This window comes from Crocuta crocuta, unplaced genomic scaffold, assembly GCF_008692635.1.
Source record: "Crocuta crocuta isolate KB4526 unplaced genomic scaffold, BGI_CrCroc_1.0 scaffold675, whole genome shotgun sequence".
In the NCBI taxonomy this organism is placed as follows: domain Eukaryota; kingdom Metazoa; phylum Chordata; class Mammalia; order Carnivora; family Hyaenidae; genus Crocuta; species Crocuta crocuta.
The window spans coordinates 1,165,583-1,177,391 of record NW_027528796.1 but is presented as its reverse complement, the minus strand read 5'-3'; the positions used below and the strand labels follow the sequence as shown (position 1 = coordinate 1,177,391).

Genomic DNA, 11,809 nt, shown 5'->3' with positions numbered 1-11,809 from the left:
AAAGACCCCACGGTTTCCCGTCTGTTGGTTCTACTCTGAACCAGCGACGGTGTCTCATTCTGGTGAGACTTTTAAATTATTTGAGCAAAAAGAAAATTGTGCAGTTGGGCGATCAGAGGAAAACAAATTCTACGGCAGAAAACCTAAACGGGGCAAGGCCCCTCCCTCCCAGACCCTGCGTCCCTCGGCCACAGAGCCGGGCCTGGCGGGCTGCGCCGTCGGAGTCCCAGGTGCCGGCAGGTCCGCGCTGGCCCCAGGGCCTCTGGAAGGTTCTCTGGTGCCTGACCTGAGGGACCGGAGGCCAAGGCCAGGATGGCGACTGAAGGCAGTTTGTCTTGTGCGTGAATTTCTGGGCCTTCTCGTTGGTCCTGTGAGGCGTTAACTGTAAACGTGTTTTCCTCTTGTTCCTCCCCGGGTTGTGTTCCCGCCGACCTGCGGACAGGGAGCCGTGGCAGGCNTACGTGCGCGCCATCCGGGGCGAGAGCCGCAGCCGGCCTCTCCGCGCCCGCCCCGAGCTGACCTGGCCCCTCTCTTCCGCAGGGCCGGCAGGGGTACGCGGGCTTTCCTGTAAGTCGCCGCTCGGCCCTCCCGGCCCCGAGCCGGAGGGGCCCGCAGAGCCGAGGAGCCTTCAGCTCCGGAGCAGAAGCCCCCGGGGACCAGGGCGGGGTTTGGGGTGTGGGTCGGGACCGGGAGGCAGGTGCGCCCCGGCAGAACCAGGTCCCTCGTGTGGCCCTCATTCCTGCCTGTCTCCCCATAGGGACCGGCCGGGCCAAAGGGAGATGTGGGCTCCAAAGGCCAGCGGGGCCCCCCGGGACCCAAGGTGAGAGGCTCAGGCACCATCTGCTNGGGGGATACACGAGAGCCGTGACCGATTCTGACGCAGGTTGTCCGCGAGGTCACCTCACTGCGACCCGTGGAGGCTCCACGGAGACCACCCCTCAGCAGAGCCTGGGGAGGGGGGGACCCCGCCCACCGTGTACCTGCTTGGGGTGGGGGTGGTGTTCATGCCGAGTTGGGGTTTTACTGTGGGGGTCGAGGGCCCCCGTTCCCCAGAGCCGGCCTCACGCCCGCCGCCCCCACTGTTCCAGGGTGAGAAGGGCGAGCCGGGCCCCGTCTTCAGCCCCGATGGCCACACGCTGGGCCCCGCCCAGAAAGGAGCCAAGGTGAGTCTGGTGCCTGGGCCTCTCCAGGCCAGGAGCCGGGGGTCCCAGGGGCTGCAGAGAGAGCACAGAGGGGGCCGTGTTCCTGAGAGGGCTCCGGAACCTTCTGCAGCCTGGGCCCCTTGCCCTGCCCTGTCTGTCCGTCTCTCACAGCCGCACTGGGAGGGTCAGAGCCTGCGTGCCCAGCTCGGCCACCACCCAGCCGGCCCCTGGTCGTCCCCTATCAGCCGAGCCCGCCCTACAGAGGGGCTGGGGGCTGTGGAGAAGGGGGGCTCGGCCCAGGCCTCACCTGCAGGAGATGGCCTCCCGCAGAGAATGCGGCTGCCCCTCTGCCTCTGGGCCCCCCACTGTGGAGGGGTCCTGGCCCTCCTCCCAGTCGCCCACCCCCAGAAAGACCCTGAGAGGGTGTGGGGAGACCTGGACCCGGATTCAGTGGCTGTGGGGGGCAGGCCTGCAGGGGCCCCGAAGTCTCCCTGGGTTGTTTGGGGTGGGCAGTGGGACCTTGGATCTCTGGGCCCAGAGAACTCAGGCCCTCCCTGAGGTCGGGGGGAGGGGCACGGGGGGTCCTCGTCCGTATGCCCTGGAGACAGAAATCCCAATCTAGAGCCCGCTTCCTGCTGCCCTTTCCTTCCCCGCCACCGCGTTGTCGGAGCCCCTCGGGCACTGCCCAGCGGGCCGTCTGACGGTGCCTTCCGGTTTCCTGTGCAGGGAGAGCCTGGCTTCCGAGGACCGCCGGTGAGTAGGCGCACAGCTCTCCGGGGCGGGCACGCGTGTGCAAGAGCACAAGGCACCCGTGACGGCCTGGCCGCGGGGCGGGGGCGGGTGGCCCTGGCATGTGCCCCAGCACACCTCGAGAACACGAAGGCAGGTGTCAGGTGGGAGCCACAGCAGGCGCCGGCCTCTGCTCTCCTGAAAGGTGCTCTTCCTCTCTGCAGGGTCCATATGGACGGCCGGGGCACAAAGGGGAGATTGGCTTCCCTGGGCGGCCGGTAAGGACCAGGCTCTGGCGCGTGTGGGCAGCAGCTCGGGCCTGGCCCCTGGGGGCCTGGTGGGGGGGGGGCAGACCACAGCTCCTTCCCCTGCCCAGCCCCAGGGGCCACCTCCACCCGGGGACGGCTTCTCTAGCACGAAGCCTAGGGCTGCCCGGCCGATTTGTGGGCGGCTGGGGTGGGAGGGGCTGGCGCCCCGGCGCGCACTGGGCAGGGACGGAGAGCTGGCCAGGCCGGCCTGGGCCCCTCCAGCAGTGACCGCCCTGCGCCCTGCCCCAGGGCCGCCCCGGGATGAACGGACTGAAAGGGGAGAAAGGAGAGCCAGGACTCGCCAGCGTCAGCTTGGGTGTGAGGGTGAGTGTCCCCCGAGGGGCGGGCGGCGGGGCTGGGACGCCCGGGGGCGCGGGCGGGCCCCACATCGTGACCACGCTGTGCTGGCCTCTCGCACGAGGACCCCACACGTGTGCGCACGCGCCAGCCGGAGCCGCCGGGACAGAGGCCCCCGCGTGGCTCTTCTGGACGGGCACAGCCTCGTGGGTCCCGCGTGCCCCTGCCCCCGGCGGCGCGGCCTCACTCGGCGCCCAGCCTGACTCCCGGTCCTCACCGGCCTCTGCGCGGGGCTTTATGCTGCTCACATGGGTGTCCTTACCTGTCTCTCCCTAAGAGGGGGGCCTCCAGATGGGGACCTGCGGCCCGGCACCCAGCCGGCCACCGGGTGCACTCAGTGACTGCTCCAGGGCCCCCTTAGTGCAGCCGGGCGGGGGCACGGCGTCCCGAGGCCAGCGTGTCAAGGGCCCCCTTGTTTCTGGCTTTGCCATCATTGTTCTTCACCATGGCTTTTTCCTCCCGTGGCATAAATGTGGCTGCTGCCTTGTGAAAAATCAAGAGGCAGGGGTGTCCTGTGGAGATCTGAGGTGGTGACAGAAAGGTCACAGGCCTGGACAGGCGAGAGAGGCTCTGGGATTCATTGTGCACTTCTGATCTGCGGGTGGACTGCGCGTGTCCGGGCGTGTGTCTGGGTGTGTCTGGGCGCGTGGGCGCCTCATGGAGTCTGTGGGGACCAGGCTCTGCCTCCAGTGGCTCTTCTGGGGGCCCGAGACCCCACCTCCATGCCACCTCCGGTCCCTCCGTCCTTGGCCTCGGGGCACGGCACGGGGGCGCCCACAGGGCCGGCGGGGCGGGGTCCCGAGATCCGCACAACCTCACCTGCACAACCTCGCCAGCCCAGGTCTGCTCCTGACGCAGTGTGAGTCACACAGGCTCAGCCTGCTGGCCTGGCCTCTGGGGCTCTGCCTTGACCGTAGAAACCGTGGATGAGGGCGGGTCTGCCCCGGGGCCACGGCCACAGACCAATCAGAGGCTTCTTCATCTTATGCTGCCACACGCGTCCAGTTTTCCGATTTTAGTGACTTTCTGAAATAGTCCCCTCACGTCTGCTCCCCCGGTCACGTCCGTGGCCTGGCTGTGAACGTGACCTCACGTTGTGTCCTCCCCACGCAGGGTCCGCCCGGGCCCCCAGGGCCCCCAGGCCCCCCAGGCCCCCCGGGGACTCCGGTTTACGACAGCAACGTAAGTACCCCCGCCTCCTCCCCACGGGCCCTCCCACGCCTACCCCCCTGGAGGGGTCAGCCTCGCCCAGGGAGGGGACACCCCCATCTCTGGCAGGGGCCTGGCCAGTGGGACCTGGCTGGAACGCCATCAGAGAACAAACCCCACCCGCAGAAGCGAGGGCTCTCTGCATTGAGCCCTCTGGTCCTGGGGGGCAGACACCCCGTTTTCACAAGGTTCAGCCACATGAAGTGATGCATAAGGGGCAGGTCACATCATGATCAGGGCTCTTGTTTCCAAACCCGTCTCCTCCCCCTGCCNGTGTGGCCCCACAGAGGGGACGGGGCTCCGGGCTCAGAGACCCCAGGGCGGGCGGGGCCCCCAGTCTGCAGAGCCCCTCCCTCACCGGTTGGCTTCTCTGCAGGCATTCATGGAGGCTGGCCACCCCGGACCTCCGGGATTGCCAGGTGAGGGCCCCCGGGGCCTCGGGGCGGCCAGGCGGGCGCCTCTCGCGGGGATGCTGGGCGGCAGGACCTCCTCATCAACCCGCATCCCCTGCTCCAGTGACCGCGGGCCCCCTTGCTGGGCCACCCAGGTCCTCCCAGCACGGCTGTCCCGGCAGCCTAGCCGTGGACCGCCCTGGACGCTGAGCAGCCACCCACGTGTGTGCAGAATTTAGATCTGCACCCCCCCCCCCCGCCGGGCCTGCTGTCAGCTCGCGCCCGCCCCGCGGGAGTGGCGTGGATTCCAGGAGCAGCACCCCTCCCCCGCCCAGGTTCCTGCGCACAGCCTTCACCAAGCCCAGGGGCCAGCGGGGCAGAGGGCGTGGCCTGTGTCACAGCTCGGTGACGGGCACCGGGTCTCTGTTCCTCCAGAGTACCAGGGCCCTCCTGGACCGAAGGGAGACAAAGGAGAAGTGGGCCCAGCCGGACCACCAGGTGAGTGAGCTCCGGGCACCCTGGGCTGGGGGTGCGTCCCCGGCACCGCCCTCCCAGGGACCCGCGCCCTCCTGGAGGAAGGAAGCCCCTTCCAAGTGTCCGCGGCCCCACAGCCTCAGGGCCCAGGGCTCCCAGGATGGTGGGGCTAAGGGACAGAGCTGGGCCCTGGCACCCAGAGTGTTGGGGGTCGCCCCCCCTGCCCACGGGCTGCGAGGGGGCCGTCACCTGGCCAGATTGCCCGGGGGGGTGAGGTCCTAGCTCCTCGGATGGTGAGACGACTCTGCTGAATTCTTCCACTGCTGAAGGAACTCCAAGGAAACAACGGTGTGGATATTGGGGAGCCTAGAGGGCCGGGGCCCCCAGCCCCAGGCAGTGACAACTGAAGGGTAGCCTACCGGGGGACCCCCAGTGAGGGGCTGCAGCCCAGAGCGAGGGCGGGGTCAGAGACAGACGGGCCGGGCTGAGAGCCCGGGTTTTCCCCGAGGACCGCTAGAAGCAGAAGCCACTCCCCGAGGAAGGTGGGTTCCCTGACGACCTGAGATGTAGGCTGAACAGAATGGCCGGAACAGACCAGAATGCAAGTAGGAGAGCCCGTGGTGACACAGGCCCCCAGGAGACCCAGCCAGGGCGGGCGCTTGAATCACAACAGTGCCCCAGCGGAGGGAAGGTGGGGGGTGTCTGCAGGGAGCCAGGTCCCCGGGAAAGAACCCAGTTCTGCTCTGGAACCGAGGGCCGCAGCCGCCGGACCCGAGGAGTCTGCATGAGTTTCAGCAGATGAGGCGGGGAGGGGAACGAGGAGAGGGTTGCGTGGAGCCCGAGCCCAGGGCTGGGGCGGGGGCGCCGGCAGGGGCGCACCTGAAGACTTAGACGCCCAGGTTTTCTGAGACAGAAGGAGCCCTTCACACCACCGGCCACAGGACCCTTCACACCACCGGCCACAGGACCTGGCTCCTCGACCGGGAAGAGACGCCAGAGAAGAGGCCTCAGGGTGCCTGCGTGTGCAAAGACTGCGTGTGTGCTGTGTGAGGCCGTCAAGCACCCACCCTGACAGGAAAGGACGGACAGCAAGAACCGGCCCTTCCTGGAGAAGGAGGTGATACTGGAGGAGAGACCCCCCCCGGGGGCGGAGCTGCTGCCCTCGGTCAGGGCAGGCTTCAAGTCCCCGGGCACCTTGCCGCCTTGGGCAGGAGCCAAGGACGGAACAGGACCATGGGACTGACAGCGCCCAGGAAGAACAGCACCGAAGCTGCTGGACCCAAAAGAAGACAAGAAAGGAGAGAAAAAGGAACACAGCAGACGGAGCACATAGGAATTAGGCAGATTTAACACAGTCGGTTTCAGCTGAAATCAGTAAGTGTGCTGGACGGGAACACGCTGAAAACTCCATTAGATAAACATCGTCAGTCGGATAAAACAAAACCATATGCTGCTTACGGGAGACTCTACAAATGTGAGGACGGACACACATAGGCTGAATGCGGGACAGGGGCAGGCAACCAAGCCTGTGTGTGCGTGCATGTGTGCACCTGTGTGTGCATGTGTTCCCCGTATGCACCTGAGTGTGTACGTGTGTTCCATGTGCATGTGTGTGCATGTGTGCGCAAGTATGTGCATCTGTGAGTGCACCTATGTGTGAGACCCCCCCATGTGTGTGCATCTGAGTGCACCTGTGTAACTGTGCACTTGTGCATGTGCATGCACTCTGTGTGCACATGTGCACCTGTGTGAGTTCCTCTGTGTGCACATATGTGCATCTGTGAGTGCACCTGTGTGTGCACTTTGCACATGTGAGTTCCTCTGTGTGCACGTATGTGCATCTGTGAATGCACCTGTGTGCACGTGCACCTGTGTGTGTGCATCGGTGCATAGGTGTGTGCCTAGGTGTGCCTCTGTGCATGGGTGTGTCTGCATGCACCTGTGTGCATCTGTGAACGCACCTGTGTGCATGTATGTATGTGTACAAGTACCTGTGTGTGTGTGAGAAATCAGGCAAGCATACCTTAAGGCAGGAAACATTGCCAGAAGTTAAAACAAAAAAAATGTCCGTAATGAGAAAGGGTTGTAAGCCCACCAGAAAAATGCAGCGATTCCAAATCCCTGTGCATCTTAACAACGTGGCTTCAGTGCAAAGAGCAGCAACGGAGGGGAGAAGGGACACAGCTCTGCCGTCATGGGGGCGGGGCCGGCGCTCAGTACATGACAGCACCAGCACACAAAGAACAGCCGAAGCAGGAGATGGAGCCTGACCCGGACCTCTGGGGCCCTGGCACCAACACGGGGACCCTGTCTTCACCCCACGGGCCCTCGCCTGGCAGAAAGCGAGCAGGAAGTCAGCATCAGAGACGCGACTGGAAAATGACCACAGAGCAGCGCACGTCCAGACGAGGAGAGGCCACGCGGAAAGGGGACACGTGGGACCGGCATGTGGAAGCAGGTGAAGCCTCCCAGCCCCGAGCCTGCGGCCGCAGCGGCCCCGCAGCAGCAGGGCCCCCCAGATGGGGGCCACACGCCATCAGCCAGCCCTGCGGGGCCCAGGCCGCGGTCTACCCAGCGTGGGGCTTGTTAACTGTTCAGGAGCTCACAGCCTCAAGCAGGACACGGGTCTCAGCACTCAGCTCAAGAAGTCAGAAAACAAAGAGCAAACTTACCTTTAAGAAAAGAGATGGCACTGAAGAGGGCACTTGGGATGAGCCCTGGGTGTGGTACGCAAGTGCTGAATCCCGGGAATCTCCCCTGAAACCAAGAGCTCACCGTGTGCACTGTCGGAGCCAACTTGACAATCAGTTGTATTTTGAAAAAGTTAGAAAGAGAAGAGAGGGAAAATGGTACAGCTCGGAGGTGAACAAACAAACGGACAAATCAAGGTAGTTTTTTGAAAAGACCGCTCATCCCGGGACGCCCCCTGCAGGACTGAGGAGGGAGGGAGCCGAACGAGCGAGCGAGGGGCCAAGGGCTGCTCCCCCCGCACCTCTAGCGCCTGGCGGGGTGGCCCTGTCGGCACCAGCCCGGGAGCGGGGGCAGGTTTGCGAAGGAAGAAATAACAGCCATTTGTACGGACACGTTAGTGAACATCACCCAAAAGAACGTACCGTTAGAATTACCACGGTCACAGGAACAGTTCACAAAAATCAACAACCAGTAATAAAAAGAAATTCTAAAAAGGTGCCATTTAGAAAAGGAGATCAGAGCACAGGCTGCCAGAGGCAGGTGGCCGTCACGGGAACCGCCCGAGCCCCCAGACGCCTCCTGGAACTCCCGTCACAAGGGGGATGCACGTCTCCCCGCGTCCCCGCCCGTGAGGCGCGTCCCCCCCGCGTTCCCGTCCACGACTCGTGTTTCCCCGCGTCCCCAGCTGTGAGGCTGCAGGTGTGAACTAGCCTCCCTGGTGTGTCCTGCCGCTGCACGGCCGAAACATTCAGGGGGCGCCGTGAACAAAAGTGTCAGAAGGCACCCGGTGCCTGGGACCCCGTGCAACAGAACCGCGGAGGGCCGCCCAGAAACACGCGGACGTGGGGGGGGGGGGGCGGGGAACGGCGCTGCCCAGACGCTCACCTCGGCCCCCACCTCTCCTGGAGGGCAGTTCCCACTCGACCTACTCCAGCTGGAGGCCGAGATGAAGGTGGGTGTCACTCGCGTCCCTGCCGCCTGCCGCACCCTGGCTGGGGGCCCGGGAAGGCGGGGAGCCGAGCCCTGTCCCGCAGCGTCTGCCAGACCTGCTGGGCTCCAGAAGCTTCCGGCCGCCTCACACTGCCCACCCGGGGCTCGGCGGGGGCCGGGCTGCCTCACACCAGCCTTCCCACCCACAGGGGGAGAAGGGCGATAGAGGAGAGACGGGGCAGAAGGGCGAGCGGGGTGAGCCCGGGAGTGGCAGATTCTTCAGCTCGAGTGTGCCCGGCCCCCCCGGCCCCCCCGGCCCGCCAGGCTACCCTGGGATTCCGGTAAGTCTGGGCTCCCGGCCGCCCGCAGTTCTGCCCCAGAGCCCATGTCGCCAAGGTCCCGGGCCAGGTCCAGCCCGCTGTGGATGCCCGCAAGGCCGAGAGGCTGTCCCCACTCCTGGCAGGGGCGGGGGCGGGGCTGGTGGGTCACTGGCCTGGGGGCCCGTCCAGCCAGCTGGGAGAATGGGGGGCACGAGGGGCCCTCACCCGGCCCTTCACGCCTGTCCTGCTGCCGGTGCCGCTACAAGATGCCAGGCAGCACGGCCCCCGCGCCCGCCTGAGGGGTGGAGCGAGGACGGGGCCCTCGGGGGACCAGCCTCTCTCCAGGCTGTGCTCTGGCCTGCGGTCCGGGGTCCCGTCCCAGCGCAGGGCGCACCGCGTGGGGGGCCGTCGTGTGGGCAGGCGGGGCCTCTGGCACGCGTTCTGTTGTCTCCCATAGGGTCCCAAGGGAGAGAGCATTCGGGGCCAGCCAGGCCCACCCGGACCTCAGGGACCCCCTGGCATCGGCCATGAGGGGCGTCAGGGGCCTCCTGGGCCCCCCGGGCCCCCTGGCCCCCCGGGGCCCCCTTCCTTCCCCGGCCCTTACAGGCAGAGTAAGTTGGGCAGGGGACAGGTGCCTGCGCTCCAGCCTCGTCCAGCCCGGGCCACGCGTCCCCATCTCTGGCCCCTCTCTTGCAGCGATCAGTGTTCCTGGCCCCCCAGGCCCCCCTGGGCCCCCTGGACCCCCTGGAACCATGGGCACCTCCTCAGGGGTGAGAGCCCCCCCACCCCGTTCTGCACGGGTCAGCCGCTCACCACCCAGTCACCTGCCCGGCTGCCCTCCCTTCTCCGGGCCCGTGGGTGGGCACACGCGCACAGCGGCCCTGACGTGTGGTCTGCAAAGCAGAAGTGGGAAGCCTGGGGGCGGCTGGGGGACGCAGGGGGCAGGGGAGGACGGCCATTAAGAAGGGTCCCCAGCAGGGCTCACAGGGAACACGGGGACTTGGCGTCCAGCCCTCCCCAAGGGTGTCCTCACCCTCCCAGTGCCACAGAGCATTCCCAGGGAACAGCCTCATTGAGAAAGGAACCCACTTGAGCCTTCAGGACTCTCATCTGGAAGTGTCCTCATCCCTACCCCCCCCCCCCCCACTGAGCCCAGGTGCCGCCTCTGTGTGACGGGGACCCCCTGGGTTGGGCTTCCCGCAGGTAAGGATCTGGGCCACGTACCAGACCATGCTGGACCAGGTGCCGGAGGTACCGGAGGGCTGGCTCATCTTCGTGGCTGAGACGGAGGAGCTGTACGTCCGGGTCCGGAATGGGTTCCGGAAGGTGTTGGTGAGTTCCCTGCATGGAGAAGGGGCAGGAGACCTTCTCAAGCTCGCTTCGGGTTCAGGAGAGCATGCGTGAGGGAAGGGGGCCCCACACCCAGCCTCCCACGGCGAGCCTGAGTCTTGGTCTGGGCTGTCCTCACGTGGTGTAGTGCTCTCTCCTCACCTCAAGGGGTGACAGAGTGCTCCTCCTCACCTCGGGGGGGTTGACAGAGTGCTCCTCCTCACCTCGGGGGGGATTGACAGAGTGCTCCTCCTCACCTCGGGGGGTGGGTGACAGTGCTCCTCACCTCGGGGGGTAGTGACAGAGTGCTCCTCACCTCAGTGGGGGAGTGACAGAGTGCTCCTCCTCACCTCAGAGGGGGAGTGACAGAGTGCTCCTCCTCACCTCAGAGGGGGGTGACAGTGCTCCTCACCTCGGGGGGGTTGACAGGGTGCTCCTCCTCACCTGGGGGGGGTGACAGGGNGCTCCTCACCTCAGGGAGGAGTGACAGAATGCTCCTCCTCACCTCGGGGTGGGTGACAGAGTGCTCCTCCTCACCTCAGTGGGAGAGTGACAGAGTGCTCCTCCTCACCTCAGGGGGGGTTGACAGAGTGCTCCTCCTCACCTCAGTGGGGGGGAGGTGACAGGGTGCTCATCCTCACCTCAGGGGGGGGTGGCAGAGTGCTCCTCCTCACCTCAGGGGGGGTGACAGTGCTCCTCACCTCAGGGAGGAGTGACAGAATGCTCCTCCTCACCTCGGGGTGGGTGACAGAGTGCTCCTCCTCACCTCAGTGGGAGAGTGACAGAGTGCTCCTCCTCACCTCGGGGGGGGTGGCAGAGTGCTCCTCCTCACCTCAGGGGGGGTGACAGTGCTCCTCACCTCAGGGGGGAGTGACAGAATGCTCCTCCTCACCTCGGGGGGGTGACAGAGTGCTCCTCCTCACCTCAGTGGGAGAGTGACAGAGTGCTCCTCCTCACCTCAGGGGGGGTGGCAGAGTGCTCCTCCTCACCTTGTGGGGGATGAGAGTGCTCCTCACCTCACAGGGTGACAGTGCCCCTTCTCACCTGGGGGGGGGGGGTGACAGTTCCTCACCGTAGGGAGGGTGACATGGTGCTCCTCCTCACTTCAGGAGGGGGTGACAGAGTGCTCCTCACGTTTCTTTAGTGGACTTTCTGAGCAGTTCGGGGTTTACAGAGGAGTGACTCCCACTTACAGTGAACGCACGTGAGGTGCTGTGCACCCGCCGCTGGCACAGGCACTGGGATGCGGCCGCTGGGTGGGGGGTGCCAGGCGTCAGGGTTGCTGGGGTGACCCCTGTGTTTTCTTCTAGCTGGAGGCGCGGACGCCCCTCCCACGCGGGACGGTAAGGACGCAGCCGAGTTCAGGGCTTGGAGCCCGGAGGACGTCGGGCTGGGGCTCGATGGTGGCGGGTCACACATGCCCTCACGTCCCGGGCACACCGGGGGGACGCTGGGGGCCTGGGGCACAGGACGCGGTGTGCAGACCACAGGCCGCCTCCTTTCGGGCCACGCTGTCCACCCCTGCTGGAGTGCTGGGCGCAGGGATGGGCCCCTCTGGGGGATGGCGCAGCCCACAGATTCACGTGTTTGGGTGTCCCACTGCTCTGGCTCCTCCAAGCCCCGGCTTCTCAAGTGGCCTGGGACCCAGGCTGCGTTAGGAAGTGTGTGTCCTGGGCTCCCCGTGAGTCCACCCACACATGGAGCCCAGGGAGTCCTCCCTTCCCTCCCTCCTCCCCTCCCCTCCCGTATGCCAGGCACCGTGGCAGGCGGGGAGGGACTCGCGAGGCCCCTGCCCCGCGGCGCTCACGGGCTGGGGGAAGGTGGTAAAGATGACAGATGACACCCTGTCTTATCAGAGATGATTAAGAGGGAACGGGTGCCTGGGCCCAGGGACCAGGCGGAGACAGAGCACACGGCGTGTCAGAAGG

At 65.9% G+C, this 11,809-nt stretch overlaps 2 protein-coding genes across 2 annotated transcripts in view; one reads left to right on the top strand and one right to left on the bottom strand.

Moving 5' to 3' along the window:
- Nucleotides 1-11,809, bottom strand: part of SLC19A1 (solute carrier family 19 member 1) — a 98,146-nt gene that overhangs the window by 61,261 nt on the left and 25,076 nt on the right. The gene's annotated exons all lie outside the window — the stretch shown is intronic.
- The window catches only part of COL18A1 (collagen type XVIII alpha 1 chain), a 50,303-nt gene that overhangs the window by 36,879 nt on the left and 1,615 nt on the right, over nucleotides 1-11,809 (top strand). Inside the window, 15 exon segments of the mRNA XM_077755351.1 lie at nucleotides 476-567; nucleotides 758-820; nucleotides 1,089-1,163; nucleotides 1,869-1,895; nucleotides 2,096-2,149; nucleotides 2,429-2,503; nucleotides 3,650-3,718; nucleotides 4,122-4,164; nucleotides 4,573-4,635; nucleotides 8,211-8,254; nucleotides 8,442-8,573; nucleotides 9,010-9,163; nucleotides 9,249-9,322; nucleotides 9,756-9,884; nucleotides 11,192-11,224. Of these exon segments, the coding sequence (XP_077611477.1) occupies nucleotides 476-567; nucleotides 758-820; nucleotides 1,089-1,163; nucleotides 1,869-1,895; nucleotides 2,096-2,149; nucleotides 2,429-2,503; nucleotides 3,650-3,718; nucleotides 4,122-4,164; nucleotides 4,573-4,635; nucleotides 8,211-8,254; nucleotides 8,442-8,573; nucleotides 9,010-9,163; nucleotides 9,249-9,322; nucleotides 9,756-9,884; nucleotides 11,192-11,224 (1,127 nt within the window).